The 20,041-nt window shown below is 43.9% G+C and overlaps 1 protein-coding gene across 3 annotated transcripts in view; it reads left to right on the top strand.

Moving 5' to 3' along the window:
* whamm (WASP homolog associated with actin, golgi membranes and microtubules) overlaps positions 1 to 19,837 on the top strand; it is a 29,442-nt gene extending 9,605 nt beyond the window's left edge. Inside the window, exons 3-12 of one of the 3 annotated variants that reach the window (XR_013889619.1) lie at positions 91 to 241; positions 1,713 to 1,882; positions 1,965 to 2,127; positions 4,017 to 4,201; positions 6,294 to 6,380; positions 6,466 to 6,561; positions 8,249 to 8,699; positions 8,950 to 9,409; positions 12,594 to 12,742; positions 15,968 to 19,837. Coding sequence is in view for 1 of the 3 variants with exons in the window: in XM_080214421.1 (XP_080070547.1) it covers positions 91 to 241; positions 1,713 to 1,882; positions 1,965 to 2,127; positions 4,017 to 4,201; positions 6,294 to 6,380; positions 6,466 to 6,561; positions 8,249 to 8,699; positions 8,950 to 9,251 (1,605 nt within the window). In the remaining 2 variants the exon portion in view is untranslated. The other 2 variants (XR_013889618.1, XM_080214421.1) reach the window with 2 other exon arrangements.
* The last annotated feature ends 204 nt before the right edge of the window (positions 19,838 to 20,041 follow it).

Genomic DNA, 20,041 nt, shown 5'->3' with positions numbered 1-20,041 from the left:
TGCTCTCAAGCACCATCACTAACAATCATTATTTCAAATCAGATTCCCACGGTTTTATCTAAAAGGTGACTGGCTCTTTTATCATTGTAGAAATCCCTGGAGTTTGACGAGTTGGGTCCAAGGAGGATTCAAAGCCTGCAGAAAGATGTAGAGGAGTGGACCAGGAGGATGCAGGAAGCGGTTTGCTCCATCCAGGACATAACGGTGGATTACTTTAAAGAAACTGTGAAAGCACTGGCAGGTAAATCTGATCAGAGTCGAGACAGCTTGAGAAGCAGTCTCTGATTTACAATATTGGGAAGTGTTTGATTCCATGTGATTGTAGTGATTTATAACAGTAAAGATGCTGATGTACCCCAGGAGGAGGGAGTCTTGTCCTGGTGAGCTGAGGTTCAGGTGAACATGTGGATGATGCAATGAGGAAGATGGAAGGGAGGGTTGTTTCATTTCTGTGTGTAGCTGCGGGAGGGAAAGTTGAGGATAACATCCTCGGAGTGGCAATCAGCTTTGGATTGTCACCTTGGCTTCTTCCCTGCCTGTCTTGCCTGATGCTTCGACCCCAGCCGGGTGACGTTCATGCTGCAGCAATTCTTGAGGAGTAGGGTGGGTGGGGGAGGATGCTGGAGGTCAGAGGGGTGGGGGGGTTAGGTCTGGGTATTTCCAATAGTTACCCAGAGGTTTTATTTCTTCTAACATTTTCTGTGTAACTATTGGTGTAACTCTGTCAGAACTGTCCGAAGTTTATGATTTAAATCACATTTTGGGGTGCTTCTTAGTGTAGGCAATTGGAAAGTTTTCACTTCTGGGTAATTGCCATGCCAGCCTTACCGGTGATATTCTGAGAGGGGTTCCCCAGCTTCGGGAAACCTCCAAATCCAATACGGGGGAGCTCGGAAGTTACTTTGTGCGTTTATACGGAAACTCGGGTGTAAACGGGGAGGCCCAGTGATATTATTTCTAGACTATTAATCCAGAAACTCAGCTAATGATCTGGGGGAGGCGGATTCAAATCCCAGCAGGTGGTGGAATTTGAATCCAATAAAAAAAAAATTGCTGGAATTAAGAATCTACTGATGACCATGAAACTATTGTTGATTACTGGAAAAACCCATCCGGTTCACTAATGTGGGAATGAGGGAAAGAAGTCTGCTGTCTTTACCTGGCCTGGTTTACATGTGACTCCAGAGCCACTGCAATGTGGTTGATTCTCAATTTCCCTCAGGCATCTAGGGATGGGCAATAACTGCTGGCCCCGCCAGCGATGCCCATGTCCCACAAATGAATGGTAAGCTGATGAACTGCATGTGGTTATTCTCAGATATTTAAAAGTATAACTTGTTATTGTGGTGTTGTTTTATGTTCTCTAATGGCACAATTATTTGTCCCTGAGAAAGGAAGCAAGCACATAGTCGGTGCATTAATAAGCTACCGTATGTCCAGCACACTCTATTCCATCAATGGAATTGACAGATTTTTAGTCTCACAGGGAATCACAAGATAAAGAGAGCAAAGGTGTGCGCTCAAACTTAATTGTGCACTTACTTTACAATCTCCTTTTACATGTGTCTGGTGTGGGCAGTGACCATTCTGTACAGTCTCAGTAGCATCTCTTTATAATCTGACACAGAGTGAGGGCTAAGTACTCGGTGGGAGATTTATGAATGTGTCCGTAATGAAACTCTGTTACCTGATGTTTTTCACACGCCCTGCAGCCATGCAGAAACAGATGGAGGATGATCAAAATCATTTTGGCAAAGCTGCCTGGAGCAGTGTTGCACCCAGGCTGGAGAAACTGAAGTTCATGTTTGCAAAGGAAACCTTGCAACACACCAGGGCAAAAGAGCTTTGCCTCAATCGCAGAAAAGTCGAGATTCAACACAAGGTAACACCTGTTGGTCGCATTGAATAATTTTTCTCTCTGCAAGCGTGAAACATTCTCTGTAAAACTCTTGCTTTAATTTTAGATGGAACATCTTGAAACTGAGGGAGCAGCGGAGATGGTGGACACGTTAGAGATACAGTATTATGAAACTCAGCTGGAACTGTACAATATTCAGCTGGAAATGTTGAAGTATGAGGAGCTGCTCCTTTTTGCACAGTTGGATACCATTCGCAGACAGATTCGAGGTGAGTTTATTCTGAGTAACCTGCTTACCCTTTCAGGTGCCTCTGAAGCTTGTGTCTGCCACTGAGAGGAGAGGGGATTGATGTGTATTAGGGCAAAAGTGATGTTTGGCTTTGCTTAATGTCATAACCGCTCTCAGCAATGTCACATTTCCAAGATGCTGGCCGCTGAGTAAGAAAGCAAGCAGCACAGAGGCTCGTGATTCTGTTACACTTTTGGTGTTTGAAAGAGGACGTTGTGCCCGGACATCAGGAATAATGTCAGCGGATGTTTGAAGTAAGTATTAACTAGAGAATGGGTAGATACATTCAACTGAGGATCTATCATCTGAAGGATAATACCTTGAGAGTATTGGCCTTCATTCTCTCCTCTGTTCTTCAGTTTCACTGGGTCAAAATCCTTGAACTCCCTGTGATTTTGACCCAGTGACACTGGGTGTACCTACACCACATGGACTGCAGCAGTTCAAGAAGGCAGCTCACCATTACCTTCTCAAGAGAAGTTAGGAATGGGCAATAAAGGCTGGCCTCATCAATGATACCTACGTCCCTCGAACGAACAAATAAAATCACAGACAGTGTTGTCGATCTGCACCTCATTCAGTGCTCGCAGCACTAAGCAGGAGCAGAATACAATTGAGATGACACTGGCATTCATGTGTAATTTACTAACCAGAATTTAACCAACCTCCCTCGTTACTCTGATCATCTTTGGACAATTTTAATTTATCTTTTGGAAATTCACAGTGAGCTGGTTGGTGTCTGGAAGCAGTGTTGTAACTATAACATCCTATAAATGTTTTTCTCAGGTTACTACCCTATCAATATTGAACTAGCAAATGGTTCTCATTTTAGAACCTTCTGTGGGAAGTTGAGATATCACAGTGCGCACTGGTTAGCACTGAAACCTCAGCACCAGGGACCCAGGTTCAAATCTGGCCTTGGGTGACTGTGTAGTTTGCATGGTTGGTCAACATCATGTTTCTATTGGTGAGTTGGATCCATGATCGTAATGAATGGTGGATCAGACTCGAAGGGCCAAATAGCCTCCTTCTGCTGCAGCTTCTATGTTTTTATGCATGTTCTTCCTGTATCTGTGTGGGTTTCCTCCCGGTGCTCCGATTTCCTCCCACTGTCCAGAGGTGTACAGGTTAAATGGGTTGGCCAGAGTAAATTGTGCCTTAGTGTCCTAAGATATGTATGATAAGGGGATTAGCAGGGTAAGTACATAGAGTTATGGGGATAGGGCCTGGGTGGGATGCTCTATAGGAGAGTTGGTACAGACTTGATGGGCCGAATGGCCTCCTCCTGCACTCTAGGGATTCTATGAATCTGAGAATTTTTCGACATATTTCTGTTCATTACTTTGAAAATAACATTTTGAACCAAATACACTGTTATCTCAAATAAAAACAGAAACTGACACTCAGCAGGTAGGAACAAGGCAAACGTTCGCTGCCATTGTGAAGTGTTCAGTTTTGGAGTTCTGGAATATTCTCTGTCACTGTAAGGAATTGAGACCATTTTGTATCTATTGCAAATGCTTGTTTGCTATTTATCCATTTGTCATTTTTCAATCAGTTTGCTGGTGTTTTAAAGCCAGGAGCCAGGTTCAGTGTATTACCATTTGACAGCTCATCAAAGATGTGGAGGAAGACACTGACTAGAATCAGTCACTAAAGGAATGTTCCATGTTATTACCCTGGGGCACATCTAAATATCAAACAGACTGGAGCGAGTAGGGAGCTAGGGTTCATAACTGAGAGGGTGAGAAACACAAACCAGAAATAATGAGTAAAAAGACACCAAAAATATGAGTTAAAAATGTACTCGGATTGAGAGAGAAAAATACTGCCAGCCAATAGAAATTCTTCACTGCTCTTTGATTGCAGAAAAAGAGGAGGAGGTGATTTATTATGATACCTATGAAGATCCTGAACAGCTTCAGACTGAGCAGCAGGGGCTGGTACACGACACCCGCTCAGTAGAAATTAAGAAATTATGGCACAAGGCTCACCAGCTGGAGACGAAGCGAGGTCGTATTGGTGCACGTCGATCCTATTTGAGAAATAAGCGGGTAATTGGTGAAATCCACTGTAACTGAGATACTTTGTTTCGATAATTTGAGTCCCTCTACTTCTCACACCGCCGCAGCTTCCAGAATTGCAATTTCATAAATCTTATCAGCAAAGATTATTTTCTCTCAAGTGACTTTTGTTCAGCCAATCAATCCTGTGTCAACCTCTAACCTGAATGGGAGTTTACCCACCCACTGACCGTGTTTAATTGTTTCTTGGGTGAGGGAATTGCCTTGTTTTCAGTGGCCCTCTGACCAGATCAGGCCAAGGATGCACTGGATCTTTCATCTCCATTTCAACGGAGTAAGAATGGTGCCCTCAGCATTTCTTTTTATATCAGTTAAACTTCGAACGTCACTTACACCTTGTGGATGCCCTTGGGCTATAAATTGGCTTTTTTTTGCACAAAGCTTTCTCAGTGGTTGCTAGTTTTCTCTGGCCTACAAACCATCCAGAAATGGATTGTTCATTACATTTTAGAACATAAGAATTAAGAGGAGGAGCACTTCTTTCAGTCCATCACTAAAATTATTGTTGATCTGATTATAGCTTTAACTACGTTTTTCTGCCTGTTCCCCATAACTCTTGACTCCCTTGTCAATCAGCAACCTATACAACTCTGCCCTGAACATATTCAGTAACCCAGTCCCTTCTGCTTTCTGAGGAAGAAAATTTCAAAGATAAATGATCGTCTCAGAGGAAATCCCTCTTCACTGCATCTTAAATGGGCGATTGTGACCCGCTAGTTCTAGATTCCCCCTACAAGAAGAAACATCCTCTCAGCATCTACACTGTCCAATTCCTCCAGAATCTTGAATGTTTCAATAATCCTGATTTGTCAATATCTTACAGGCAAAGTGCCTCGTTAAAGGTTTTATATTTGAGGTATTCAAAAGAAAGAATCCAATGCCAAATAACATGTTTAGTAAATGTGAGATGATGTACAACAATTGCTGACTTCATTCAGCAAAGCAATGTGTTACGGAGCTGTTACGATGGTTTCCTTATTGTATTCGTAACTATTGTTCCGCTCAAGTAGCCAGAACAAGCCAGAGTGGTTTAAGATGATTTATTAAACACTGTAGTTACAGGATGCCAAATGAAGTCATTCAGAGTGAAAAATTTAGAAGTACACATAGACAATTAAAGTCTCAGCTTCGATTACAAGTAATTAGCATACACCAATAACAGAATAGGAGTTATCTACATCCAATCATAGTTATTAATTAAGGTTACATTATATAAAAGCAGTTTTAAAACCAATCACAATCACCTTACACTTGCTTGATTATACTGTCCAATTGATGTGAGATTTTTACTTGCCTCCGTTGAGTATTGATTTCCCCTACCTTTTAGGAATCCCAGCTGTGTTTGGATATTAGAGCACTCTCTTGTCCAGTGCCCGAATTAAAGGCCTTTTCCCAGCACAGCATCTTTCCTGTTCCTCGTCTGAAGGTCGGGTGTCTGGAACTAGCTGCCTACTATCCTGCAGTTAAACATTGTTTAGGCTTTTATGATTTCTCTGTTAACTCTTTTCACTGGACACAGTTATTAATATAGCTATCATTTTCCTCCATAATTATTAGTATTGCTATTAATCCCTCTCAGTGTCTTTTGGTGGATTGGTCACTGGTGTTCCGGGTACTTTGTATGGGCTTCCCTCCTGTTTCCGTGTTACTTTGCTATTCTCTAATATTGTGTAGAGGATATAGATGGAATGCTGTGTTAGTTGATGAAGTTTGTGCTTTTAGGTTGGCAAGGTATCCTCCAGAAAACAACGTTGTGCCCTGATAGTAGATTGGGATGGGTGTGTGGTTAGCTTCAGATCAAAATGAAGCAGTACAGGAGAGCAGGTAGTAGAGCCTTTTGTTACACAGGAAACAACTTGAAGCACTGCCTGTGTGTAATTCATGGCACCATTTTCATCAAATCCTTTCCAAGTAGCTTCCACTAATTTATGAATCTCACTTTGACTTGCATGGTTGAGACTTAGAAAAACCAGGAAGATCCCACAAGATATATTGTCTAGAAAGTCAAGTTATTGGATTCCATCTTCACCGACAGACTCTAATGGCACCTTCCTGTCAATAGGATCAGTGTGAGGAATCTCAAAAAACAAAGCAGCAGCAGCAGCAAGGAAACCAGGAACGCATGCGCCAACACCACATTATCCAGGCGGTGAGTGAACACACAGCATGGATGTAAGGGGTGATATGGGGAGCTCTTTCATTCAGACTCACTCTATAAAGCTGTATTTCCACAGAAACGTGATCAGAAAAGGGAGGAAGACAAAAGGAGAAGGGAATGGGTCAACCAGGAGCGGCAGAAGACTTTGCAGCGACTCCGTACATTTAAAGAGGTAGAGATTGATCCCCGTTGTCCTGATTTCTCATTCATAATCCCAGTTTTCAGAGCTGCCACATTTGTGTCTCGTGAGCAAGACCCGCACTTTCCAGGATCTGTCCTCGACCCTGGACTCTTGACCTTAGCGTGGTTTTGGTCCAAGAGATATGGAGTGGGTGCTTGTTACTCTCCCCCTACCTGTTTCCCAAAAATCTGTGCTCATCTACAGTCCCTCAGTGCCATCGTCCACAAGCACAGCTTTCGTTTCCATGTACGCTGCTAACAGTAATGCTCCCCCTCCATCATTTCTATCATCCCTTTCACTATCTCAAAATCATCAAACTGCTGACACCCATCCAGTACTGGGTGAGCAGAAATTTTCTCCAACTTGCTATTGGAAGACCTTACCCATTCTTCTCAGTCCCCAACACAAATTCCATTTCCCAGTCACTGACTCCATTCTTCTCCCTGGTAACTGAGGTAAACTGGATTGCTCATAACCTTGGTGTCCTTGGGTGGCGCGGTAGCGCAGTGGTTAGCGCTGCTGCTTCACAGCTCCAGGGACCTAGGTTCGATTCCCAGCTTGGGTCATTGTCTGTGTGGAGATTGCACGTTCTCCTTGTGTCTGCGTGGGTTTCCTCCCACAGCCCAAAGATGTGTGGGTTAGTTGTCCTTAGTGTCCTGAGATGCGTAGGTTAGAGGGATTAGTGGGTAAATATATGGGGATAGGACCTGGGTACAGACTCAATGGGCCAAATGGCCTCTTCCTGTACTATAGGTTTTCTATGATTCTATATTTAACTGAGATGAGTATCCAACTGCACCAGTGCCAACACGAAGACTGTCTATTTCCACCTTTGTCCCTGCTTGAGTTTCCAAAACCCTCATTCGTGCCTTTCTCACTCCCAGACTTGACTATTCCAATGCATTGCTGGCTGCTCTTCCCCTTCCTACTACAATTGAGTCATCCAAATCTCTGCTGCACCTGTCTAAACTCTAAGCAATTCCCATCTCCCCATCATCTCTTTGTGCTCACTGACCTACACACGCCCAGCTAAACAAGCACCTTTGTTTTTAAAATTTTTGTCCTTATTTTCATACCCCTCCATGGCCTTACCCTTCATTTCCCCCAAACTCTCCTCCAGCCGCCGATTTCTGCATTCATCTTATTCTCTTTAGCATCTCTGATTTTAATCACTACCATTGGCAGCTGCCTGGGCCCCAAGTATTGGGGTTGGCTCCCCAAACCTCTGCACCTCTATCTATCTCTCTCTGTCCTCCTTTAAGACCAACCTTTTGGTCATCTCCTTTAGTGGCTTAGTGTCAGATGTTCTTGGATAAACGTCCCTAAGAAGCACTTTGGGATGTTTTACCCCATTATAAAGAGACACACCTGTCCTGAACAGAGCACCTTTTAAATTCTTACCTCCATTTGTTTACCTGGTGTCATGTGCCTCTTGCAGGGTTGTAGTGATGAAGACTCTACTGTAATTACCCAGCCTGAAATTGTTCTCCTGGCACTGGGAACCTCATCCTTAGTGATGAAATCCCATTGAGGGTGTAAGCCAGAATCCTGGCACCCACAGACCCTGCCACACCGTCCCCATTGTTAGAAGCTTTTTCTACATTTTATAGAGTATAAATGATACACTTGGATTCATTAAATTGCAAAATTTGTGATTTAAAAATTAATTCAATTCCAGAACTCTTCAGCACATTTTGTATTTCAACCTTGTTGCCAAACTCCTGAGGCGCAGAGACCATTCACGCCTTTGTCTGCAGCTTCCTCGGTATCTGAACAGCCAAAGTCCCTTGTGGATCATTCTGCTAGAAAGAAACAAGCGCGCACCAGGACCTCAAAAGTAGCAAAGAACAGTCTTCCAGCTACCCGTGATATTCCAGTGCAAATCTTCCTCCCAGCAAGTACTGTGCCACCAGGACAGCCAGAGATGCAAGGGATTTCTTCAGTACCTTCTCCAATTCCTCCCCCACCACCTCCTCCACCCCCACCCCCACTCCCACCCCCTCCCCCAATACCACCTGCCCTGAGTACTTTGCTGGGTCACAAAAGTACTTCAGTAGATGGTGAACAGGTTCAGCGACTCGTCTTCTCTGCCGAGAATTCAGCAAAGAAATCCATCAAGGAAAATATAGGTAATGAAATTGCAGTGCCAAGTAATATACATACAGTCGCTCATGTTGGTGTTTGTTTTTCTAAATGGAATGGTGGTGATTGGTTTAAAATCTGCATTTTGGCTGTTGTTTTGTCAGTTGACAGTAAATCTTGAGCAAGGTGATGCACGGTTCTCCGAGTATATTAGAGCAATTAGACAATGCAGTTACATTATAACTTGAGTCTGTACTCCCCCTTCCCATGCCTTCCTCCCCCTCTATCTCCACACAGGAACGATGGATGATGTGCTGGCTTCCTTGAAGCGTGGTGAAATCTTGCTTAAAAAAGTTGATCGGACAAAGCTGCAATGTGTGGACCGATCGGATGACCTGCGTGAAAACATGTTAGCTACAATTCGGAAAGGCATCCAGTTGCGAAAAGTAACTGTGGGACCTAACGTGCCTGTGAATACTGATCCAGTCAATGAGTTGGAGCGTAGCATTAAAGCAGCCATGAAGCGAATGAAGAAAGTATCCCCAGACTCAGATGAAGAAGCAGATGATGGCAGCCAGTCTGAAGAATGGGACAGCTGACCATAACTCTTTCCCCATTTGCTGTGCAGTTTGAGGCAACTTTCTGCTAAATCTGCTTCTATCCAGTCTGACAGAAAATCATTGTAACAAACAAAATGAAGGTTTCAGTATTTTAATCACCAATTCGAGTCTCTGCCAAGTGAAGTAACCATGGCCAGGTGAGATGAAAGGATTTGCTGATTTACTAGAGTCAAAATAATACTGATCCACTGGCAAATCAGTAATCACACCGACAGATTCAGTTGCGCATTAATTGGAGTTGAGTAGCTTTGGTCTCCAATAACTTGCATTTTAATTTTAATTTTTATTTTTAGGAGCAGCAAAGACCATAAGGTTCTTGTCTTGACCCTGACCCTCAGTTTCCTGTCTCCTAATTCTGCATACACACTGACTCATAGGACCGTAGAACTTAGGAGTTTGTGTAAGCCACTTGGCCCTTTGATAAGATCATGTCTGGTTTGATTGTAGTCTCAACTTGACTTTCCTGTCAGCTGCCCCATAACCCTCCCCCCTATTGTCTCTCAAAAATCTGTCTAACTCTGCCTTTAATGGATTCAATGACCCAGATAATATTGAAACAAAAGATCCTGATGGGATTGGGCAGGGCAGATACTAAGAGGGTATTTCCTCTTGTCAGGGAGACTAAATCTAAGGGGACACAGATTAGTCTCCTTTTTAAGACCAAGCTGAGAAATATTCCATTAATACCGTCTCTCTTCCCCCTAACATATATGATAAGAGCAGGAAGAGGCCATTTGGCTCTTTTGAGTCTGCTTTACCATTCATTATGATCATGGCTGATCATCCAACTCAATAGCTTAATCCTGCATTCTCCCCATAACCTTTGAATCCATTCACCCCAAGTGCTATAACCAGCCATCTCTTGAATGCATTCAATGTTTTGGCATCAACTACTTCCTGTGATAATGAATTCTACAGGCTCACCACTTTTTGGGTGAAAAAATGTCTCCTTATTTCCGTCTTAAATGGTCTATCCTGTAATCTCAGACTGTGACCCCTGGTTCTGGGCACCCCCACCATCGGGAACATTCTTCCCGCAACTACCTGTCTAACCCTGTTAGAATTTTATAAATCTCTGAGATCCCCCCTCATTTGTCTGAATCCAGCAAAAACAATCCTAACCTACACAATCTCTCCTCATATGTCAGTCCTGCCATCCCTGGAATCAGGCTGGTAAACCTTTACTGCATTCCCTCGGGAGCAAGAACATCCTTTCTCAGAAAAGGAGACCAAACTACACACAATACTCTGGGTGTGGCCTCACCAAGGCCCTGTATAATTGCAACAACACTGCTCCTGTACTCGAAATCTCTCGCAATGAAGGCCAACATGCCATTTGCCTTCTTTATGGCCTGCCTGCACCTGCATGCTTACCTTCAGTGACTGCACAAGGACACCAAGGTCCCGCTGCACATTCCCCTCTCCCAATTTACAGCCATTCAGGTAGTAATCTGCCGCCTTGTCTTTACTTCCAAAGTGAATAACCTCACATTTATCCTGTTTTGAGCCTTTTTCCAATTATTGTAGAACATAATTAACATTGCTCTTCAATTCAGCTGTCTTTGTTTTTAACATCAAGCAAGATGAATCATTTCTTTCAGTAATAGCCGTCATGCTTTTTGTCAATAACTTTCATTTCTACAAATTCATTCATGTCACATCCCTAACTGCCTCAGGAACAAGAAAAGGAATTGCAAAACTAAATCAGAGCAGCAAGGATGGGGAAATAACATACAAACTTGCATTTATATTGCACTTTTCATAATCTCCAGGTTCTCCAAAGCTTAATGCAGTGCAGTACTTTTATTTTGGAATGTAGTTAGTGAAGTGTGGCAGCCAGTTTTCACAAAGCTAGCTCTCATCAGCAGCAATGTGGGAATGATTGTCCCTTTGTGATACTGTCTGTGAGTTAAATGTTGGTTCGGGACACTGGAGGAACTCCTTTCTTCCTCTGTGGTTAATGGCCATGGATGTTTTGTGTGTTTCCCCCTGAAAGGGCAGCTGGGGCCTTGGTTTAACATCATTTGTTATCCAAAAGGCAGCAGTGCAATCATACCAGCTGAAACAGAGATTAGTTAAAATGTCAGGGCATGGATGTCTGTCGTGGGACACCAGCCTGAGAATATTAAATGGGAGACTTTTGGAGACCAGAGTCAGTGTAGGTCATCAAAGTGAATGATTCAGAACAGGGTAAGTTAGAGAAGTAGATTTGGATAAGCCAAGGTTGATGCCAGCACAACAAATTAGCACGTTTGCAACAGAATAAAGCCATCTGCTGACAGTTTTACCTGACTAACCATGAGTAATGCTGCCTGTGATGCACTAGGATTATTAATAAGCACGATGCAGGCTGTGTCAGTGGTATAACTCGGTGGGAGTGAGATAATGAGCAATCACTGGAGATTTGGGACAGCTTCCCAAAACTCGTGGTATTAACTGTGATGTATTGTCAGAATATGCACTTACACAGTCAACTACCTACCCGAATGCATCATTAAAGCAGTGATGTCCCTTCTCTTTGCTTTACGTGAGGAGCACTCCAACAACACACTGAAAGCAGAGATAACCTGACACATTTATTGCGTTCTTTGTTAAATTTGGATTTCTCTGCCCCATCGAGGATTTCTGAAGTCCTACCAACTGCAACACAGAAACGTGCGGCTTGAGTTTCTTCCTAGCCAGGGGCACAGTTTGGGTATCGGGGTTGGGGTGGTGGTGTCACAAACGTCTCGGGCTGCTGCTCGCTACCTGGGGTGACCTCGAATGTGAGCAGGATTGACCTTGACTGTGATTTCACCATTTGGGCTCACGAGTATGGAACTTAATCTCAGTAAATGACGAGAGAACTGAGGGAATATTCAGTCATTATATCATTAAACTTTTAATGTAACCTGAATTATTCCGTGTAGGCCACTCAGCACTTGGTGAATCAACCCTTGAGATATTTTAATTAAGGCACAGTTTACTATTTTAAAAAGAGCTTTGCAAATATAATTAAAAATTGTATTTTTTTTGCACAGATCTACAATAGAAATTGATGGCCATCTATTTTTAAGTATATTCAGGTTATCAATCTATGGCACTTTAAAATGTAATTGCAAAACACTGAACATCTCTATTTTAGAAGATTGTTGATATCGAAAAAGCTTAAATATTGTAAGGTTATTGTATTTCTAACGCCTTTATTTTTTAAAGCTTCATTTGCTTGTGGCATAATGTTTCCTGTGATGAAACTGCTACATATAACTGGAGTTTCTACTGTTCTGTCTGTAGAAATTACTGACAATAAAATGTTATTTTTAAACCTATTCATATTTTCAGGGTTATGATAATTGACCAATTTAGATCACCAAGGTTACAACCATTCTACTCTTATGAGGGAACAGGAAGGAATAATGTAAGTCAACTGAGCTGGAGACTGTTGGAGAGATGTGGATTTATCTCTGAAACCGTAGGAAGCAGAAAACAAGGTATATTTCTGACCCTGTGTGTATAACTGTCATTGCTGTAGCCCTGGGGAGATCCCATGATTGCTGGTGGACTCTGTCATTTAAATGTCAAGAGTAAGGTAATCAGCAGGAGGAAGAGATGGGGAAGATATTTTGACACAGCAAGTTATGATCTGGAGTGTGCTGCCCAAAAGGCTGACTAAAGCAGATTTAATAACTTTCCAAAGGATGAATATTTGAAAGGAGGAAACTTTCAGGGAGTTTGTGGGGGAAAGTGGGTAGCACTGATAGAGCCAGCACAGGTATGATTGGCCAAATGGCATTCTGTGTTGTTAGATCCTATAAGGAGCAGTATAACAAGAGGAGGCTATTCAGCCCCATAAGCTGCCTTCGCCCAATCAGTGTTTTCATAGCCAATGGAGTGCATTACCCATTAGCTCCATAACCCTTGTTCCTGTCAAATCCTCTGTCACATTGCATATTGCACCCCCAGTTTCATGTCAGCTATGACTCTCACCAACTTTTACACATGCACCATAGAAAGCATTCTTTCTAGTTGTATCACAACTTGGTATGGCTCCTGCTCTGTCCAAGACCATAAAGAACTCCAAAAGGTTGTGAATGTAGCCCAATCCATTACACAAATCAGCCTCCCATCTATTGACTATCTATACTTCCCGATGCCTCGGCAAAGCAACCAGCATAATTAAGGACCCCACGCACCCTGGACATTCATTTTTCCATCTCCTTTCATCGGGGAAAAAGATTCAGAAGTCTGAGGTTGCATACCAACCGACTCAAGAACAGCTTCTTTCCTGCTGCTATCAGACTTTTGAATGGACCTATTTTGCATTGAGTCGATCTTTCTCTACACTCTAGCTATGACTGTAACATTACTTTGTGCAGTCTCTTTCCTTCTCTATGAATGGTATGCTTTGTCTGTATAGTGCACAAGAAACAATACTTTTCACTGTATACTAATACATGTGACAATAATAAATCAAAAATCAACTTTGCGATAAGGGAGTGTTCCAAGGTGCCACTGCTTTTTGTGAAGTGTTTTTGTCATGGCCCCTGATTGGCCTGGCTCCAATTTTAAGGTTGGTAAACCCACCCACACCTCCCCACCACCCCCACCCCCCGACCCCCGAACCTTCCCATCTCAGACCCCAGCACCAGAGGAAATGTGTTCTCTCTATGCTATCAACCTTCATTCATAAGTTCCTCAATTAAATAACCCATTTTATCTTAGGTGGTATGGTAGCACAGTGGTTAACACTGCTGCCCTCTGCCAGGGACCTGGGTTCAATTCCAGCCTTGGGTCACTCTGTGTGGAGTTTGCATGTTCTCCCTGTATCTGTATGAGTTTCCCCTGGATGCTCCTGTTTCCTCCCATACTCCAAAGATGTGCAGGTTAGGTGGATTGGCCATGCTGAATTGCCCCTTAGTGTCCCAAGGCATGTAGGTTAGCGGGGTAAATATGTAGGTTTACAGGGACAGGGCCTAGGTAAAATAATCTGAGTGGGTGCAGATTTGAAGGGCTGAATGGCCTCCTTTTGCATTGTAGGGATCCTATGATCTTGTAAATTCAAGGCAATGTATGTCTAATCTATGCAACCTATCTTCCCAATTTAACTGCTTTAGTCTTGATGTAATTCTGATGAGAATCTGCACAGTTCCCCCTCCTAGGCTAAAGTACCCTTCCTGAGGGGCTGTGTCCAGACTCAGTGCAGTTGTTCTAGATGCAGACTGAGTGGATCTTTATAATTAACTTTCCCTTTGTGTTCCAGCTTTCCTGAGATAAAGTTGCGGAAATGAGAGTTTGTTTTGATGCCTTGATTTAATTGGAGCCTGAAGTTCATGTGCTTTATTTGATGAATTATTTATCCTGTACCATCTGACCTTCTCGAACTGTTGTATGGTAGTGGTGCTTAACTCACTTTCGCTAGCTGTGCCTCCACCAATGGCAGCCTGAGTTGAACCCTATATCTGCAGATAAACAGTGTGGCTGTGTTGGGATGGCAGGGTGCAAATCAGATCGAGCTTACTTTAAAACATTAAGCTATTCAAAGCTGATTTATGTGCTGTGTTTTCCACATGCAAATCACACCTATTACATCCCTATCATCATCACCCCTCCCCAGTAATACAAAGGTAATTTAAGCATTTTTTTAAAAAAATGCCTCCTACCCTTAAAATATTTATTTCTTAAGAACTAAAGTTAAAACCTAACTAACCTGTAAGAGGTTGTTAGAGACATGAATGACTTTGGCAGGGTCACATCTCAGCAGCTTGGTAGATATTTTTGAGGTTTTACTGGCTGGTCGATGGTAAACCCAGTCAATGTGACACTAGACAAAAGCCAATAGAGTTGAAGGGTTGGCCTCGGCGTGAATAAGCAACTGTTTCCATTCTTATGGATTGAAGGCTGGGGGTGTCTGCTTCCAAGTGGTGTTCCATCGGTTTGTGTTGGGACCATTTCAGTTCACTGCAATAATGAAGGTCTTCCTAAGTTGAGGTTCTGACCATATGTTTACACCAACACAGAACCTGCTTATTTCCACCTCCATAATTCAGCCCCCCTCCTATTGAAATCTTCATTTCTTTGTCACTTCCAGACTCAACTCTTCCTAAGCTCTCTGATTTCTCTCCCACACACTACCCACCATAATGTTAAGGTTATCTAAAACTCTCCTATCCCTGCCCTAATTTACACTGAGTTCTGTTCCCCTATCACCCTGTGCTTGTTGAACTACACTACCACCTGGTCAAGCAACAGTGCCATCATTCCTATACTAAAGAAAAGCCAGGCAGTGTGCCTTGATGACTATCATAAGAACATAAGAAATAGGAGCAGGAGTAGGCCATCTAGCCCTTTGAGCCTGCCCCGCCATTCAATAAGATCATGGCTCAGTTCCACTTTCCCACCCTCTCCCCATAACCCTTAATCCCCTCACTTATCAAAAACCCATCAACCCGCGTCTTAAAAATATTTAGCGAGGCAGCCTCCACCACTTCAACGGGCAGAGAATTCCAGAGATTCACCACCCTTTGAGTGAAGGGCTCTGACATCCATCATTATGAAATGCTTTGAAAGGTTAGTCATGGCACAAATCAATTCCTGCCTACCAGATGGTCTGGATCCACTACAGTTTGCCTTTCGCCGTAACAGGTCCACAGCAGACGCCATCTCCCCAGCTCTGCACTCAACCCTAGAAAACAAAGGCTCCTATTTATTGTTTACAGCTCAGCTTTCAATGCCATTATTCCTGCAAAACTCCGTGGCCTGGGAGTCAGCTCCTCCCTCTACGACTGGATCCCTGAACCTCCTAACTTACAGACCATAATCAGTAAGGATAGGCAACAACACCTCCTCTATGATCATCCTCAACACCAGTGCCCCACAGGGCTGTGTCATCAGCCCCCTACTGTACTCCTTATACGCCTACGACTGTCTGGCCAAATTCCTGTCCAACTCGATTTTCAAGTTTGCTGACGACGCCACCGCAGTGGGTCAGATCTCAAACAATGACGAGACAGAGTACAGGAATGAGAGAGAATCTGACGAACTGGTGCGACAACAATAATCTCTTCCTCAATACCAGCAAAACAAAGAGATTGTCATCAGCTTCAGGAAGCGTAGTGGAGGGCATGCCACTGTCTACATCAGTGGGGACGAAGTAGAAATGGTCGAAAGCTTCAAGTTTTTAGGTACCCAGATCACCACCAACCTTCCCTGGTCTCTCAGTGCAGACTTCTTCACTCAGAGTTGTGAACCTGTGGAATTGTCTACTACAGAAAGCTGTTGGGGCCAGTTTGTTAGACATGTTCAAGAGAGAGCTAGATGTGGCTTAAAGGGATCAAGGGGTATGGAGAGAAAACAGGATTGAGATACGGAAAGTGCACGCTCAGCCATGACCATATTAAATGATGTTGCAGGCTCGAGGGGCCGAATGGCTTACTTTTGCACCTTTTTTTAATATTACTAGCAGTTTTCTCAATTCTTTTTTGCAAGTCTGGATTGAATCTGCCTCCATCTCACATTCCCGTCAGTTCCCCCTGCACTGGTTCTGGGCATTGCATCTTTATTTCCCCCAAGTACCTATCCAATATCCTTTTGAGATTATTCACCCTCTCCCCTTCCCCCAACCCCCTGGGCAGTAATTTGCAGCTCAATAGCTCACTGTGGAGGAAGGGCTTTCCCCAAATCCCTCCTGTTATAATTTGCCCAAAGCCTTAAATCTGCTTCCCCAGCCCCTTGTACCATCACCACCCAATGGCAACAGCTTCGAGAGCAATGGGAACAACATCTCTGTAATTTGAAGAGCTGAATAGCCCCTTTCTGTTCCTGTTTTCTGTGTCTAACTGAAGTTCCTCATCCCTGGAACCATTTTTGTAAATATTCCCTGCAGCCTTTCCTAAGCTTTCGCATCTGTCCAAGAGAGCGGTGCTCAGTATTGGTCACAGTAGACCTGATGGTGCTGAACAAATGTTTGATAAAATTTAGGTTGCAGACGCAGTGGAACAACTTCCCTTTGTTTAAAAGATATATCTGGGTCATTATCACATTGCTGGCTGTGGGATCTTGCTATGCAAAAATCAGTTGCTGCAACAGTCACTGCTATTAACATCTATTAGTTGTCTTTAAAGCACTTTGGGATGCCCTGCTATTGTAAAAGGTGCTATAGAAATGCAGATCTTTGATCTGTGCTGCTGGAGAATTGTCTACTGCCACAAGAGGGCCCTAGAGAGCTTCGCAAGTGACCCAAACCTGAGCGCAGTGTCTCCAATTCCTTTTGCAGAGATTACCATCTCTCTGGAGGGCAAGTGAGGTTCGTATGTTAATAGCTCTGCGGCCTCTCAGCTCCAGGGACCCGGGTTTGATTCCCGGCTTGGGTCATTGTCTGTGGGGAGTTTGCACATTCTCTACGTGTCTGCCTGGGATTCCTCTGGGTGCTCCGGTTTCCTCCCACAGTCCAAAGATGTGCGGGTTAGGTGGATTGGCCATGCTAAATTGAATCAAACCCAGGTCCCTGGAGCTGTGAAGCAGCAGTGCTAAGCACTCTGCTACCGTGTTACCAGGGTTAATCCCCTGGCTTTGTGGTAATGGGAGAGTGGGGGATATGCCAGGCCATGAGGTTACAGATTGTGTTAGTGTACAATTTGGCTGCTGCTGATGGCTCACAGCACCTCATGGATGTTTGGAGTCTGTCCCATTTAGCACAGTAGCCGGGACACACAATGATGGAAGGTGTCCTCAATGTGAGGATGGGACTTTGTCTCCACAAGGACTGTGTGGCGGTCACTCTTACCAACACTGCCATGGACAGATGCATTTGCGGCAGGCAGGAGACAAGAGAAATTCGCAGTAAATTTGCAGTTGTCGAAATATCATTTAAATTAGATTTAAGTGATATCCCCCCTCTCTCTCATCCTGTAGCCCACCCAATCCATGAGTTTTATGCACCTTGTATCATTGCTCAGAGGAGGAACCCCACTCCATTAAACCGCTAGCCACCCCTCATCACTCAGTCACTTCCCACTGCTCTTGCTGTTCACCCTGGACAGTATCTAAATGCAAGAGGTTATAATCAGGTTATATTGTAATATAATTTGTAAAGAGTTGGCGATTCATAGAATTGTAAAATCCCTACAGTACAGGAGGAGGCCATTTGGCCCATCGAGTCTGTATCGACCACACTCCCACCGGGTCCTATTTCTGTAACCCTACACATTTACCCTGCTAATCCCCCTGACGCTAGGGGCAATTTAACACGGCCAATCAGCCTAACCCGCACATCTTCGGACTGTGGGAGGAAACCCATACAGTTGGGAGAAAGTGCAAACTCCACACAGGCAGTGACTGAGGCCAGAATTGAACTTGGGTCCCTGGCGCTGTGAGACAGCAATGCAAACCACTGTGCTGCCCCGTTACGTGAATATATCATTATGTGAATATAAATCCTAGGGTGCTGCATCCACTGTCTGTGGTTATGTGCCAAGAAACAATGCATCAGTCTGTCAGCCCACCAGCCTGGGTGAAAGCAGCAAGGGATACACGTGTTACAGCGCCAACATTGTGCATTAAAACCGTGATTATTTTTAACCTCCTGGAAGCAGCAGGTGTAGTACATTGCTGGGATTAAACTGAATGAGCCCATCCCTTTATCCCCTGTACTGACCCTGTGACCCAGCCTCCAGTGCTGACCTTGGTGTCTGTATTTGTCCCTTTCACTCTCTGGTTGTGACAGTGAGCGAGGATTCACTGGAAGCTGTCAATCCCAGTGAAGGCTTCTCTGGAGCCTCTATCATGTCATTAATGAAGATGAACATCTCACAAAGGTCATCCCCACACCTGCACTTCTTGCCTTCAAACAACCACACAACCTCAAACAGACTATTGTCCACAGCAAACTACCCAGCCTTCAGGAGAACAGTGACCACGACACCACACAACCCTGCCACAGCAACCTCTGCAAGACGTGCCGGATCATTGACACAGATGCCATCGTCTCACGTGAGAACACCATTCCACCAGGTACACGGTACGTACTCTTGCAACTCGGCCAATGTCGTCTACCTGATATACTGCAGGAAAGGATGTCCCGAGGCATGGTATAGCAAGGACGCCATGCAGACGCTACAACAATGGATGAATGAACACTGCTTGACAGTCACCAGGCAAGAGTGTTCTCTTCCTGTTGGGGAAAACTTCAGTGGTCACGGGCATTCGGCCTCTGATCTTCAGGTAAGCGTTCTTCAAGGCAGCCTTCATGACACACAACAGTGCAAAATCACTGAGCAGAGACTGATAGCCAAGTTCCGCACACATGAGGACGGCTTCAATTGGGATCTTGGGTTCATGTCACACTGTCTGTAACCCTCACAACTTGCCTAGGCTTGCAAAATCTCACTAACTGTCCCGGCTGGAGATAATACATATCTCTTTAAACTGTGCTTAACCCTCTCTCCACTCACATTGTCTGTACCTTTAAGACTTGATTATTGTGAAGACTTGCATTCCAACCATGATTTTGTAAATTGAGTTTGTGTCTTTATATGCCCTGTTTGTAAACGGAAATCCCACTCACCTGATGAAGAAGCAGCGCTTCAAAATCTAGAGGCTTTTGCTATCAAATAAACCTGTTGGACTTTAACCTGGTGTTGTGAGACTTCTTACTATGTTTACCCCACCCCAGTGCCAGCATCTCCACGTCGTGAATCCCAGAGAGAGAGCACAGGGACGGTGGAGAATGCAGCTAAATCCAGATCCACACACGCTGCTTCGTTACTAGAAGGGATTTTGATGTGTGGAGTCTA

The sequence above is a fragment of the Carcharhinus amblyrhynchos genome, chromosome 28 (assembly GCF_965287045.1).
Source record: "Carcharhinus amblyrhynchos chromosome 28, sCarAmb.v2.hapA, whole genome shotgun sequence".
Lineage (NCBI taxonomy): Eukaryota > Metazoa > Chordata > Chondrichthyes > Carcharhiniformes > Carcharhinidae > Carcharhinus > Carcharhinus amblyrhynchos.
Note: the sequence above shows the minus strand (reverse complement) of the source record. Positions and strands in the feature narration are given on the sequence as shown.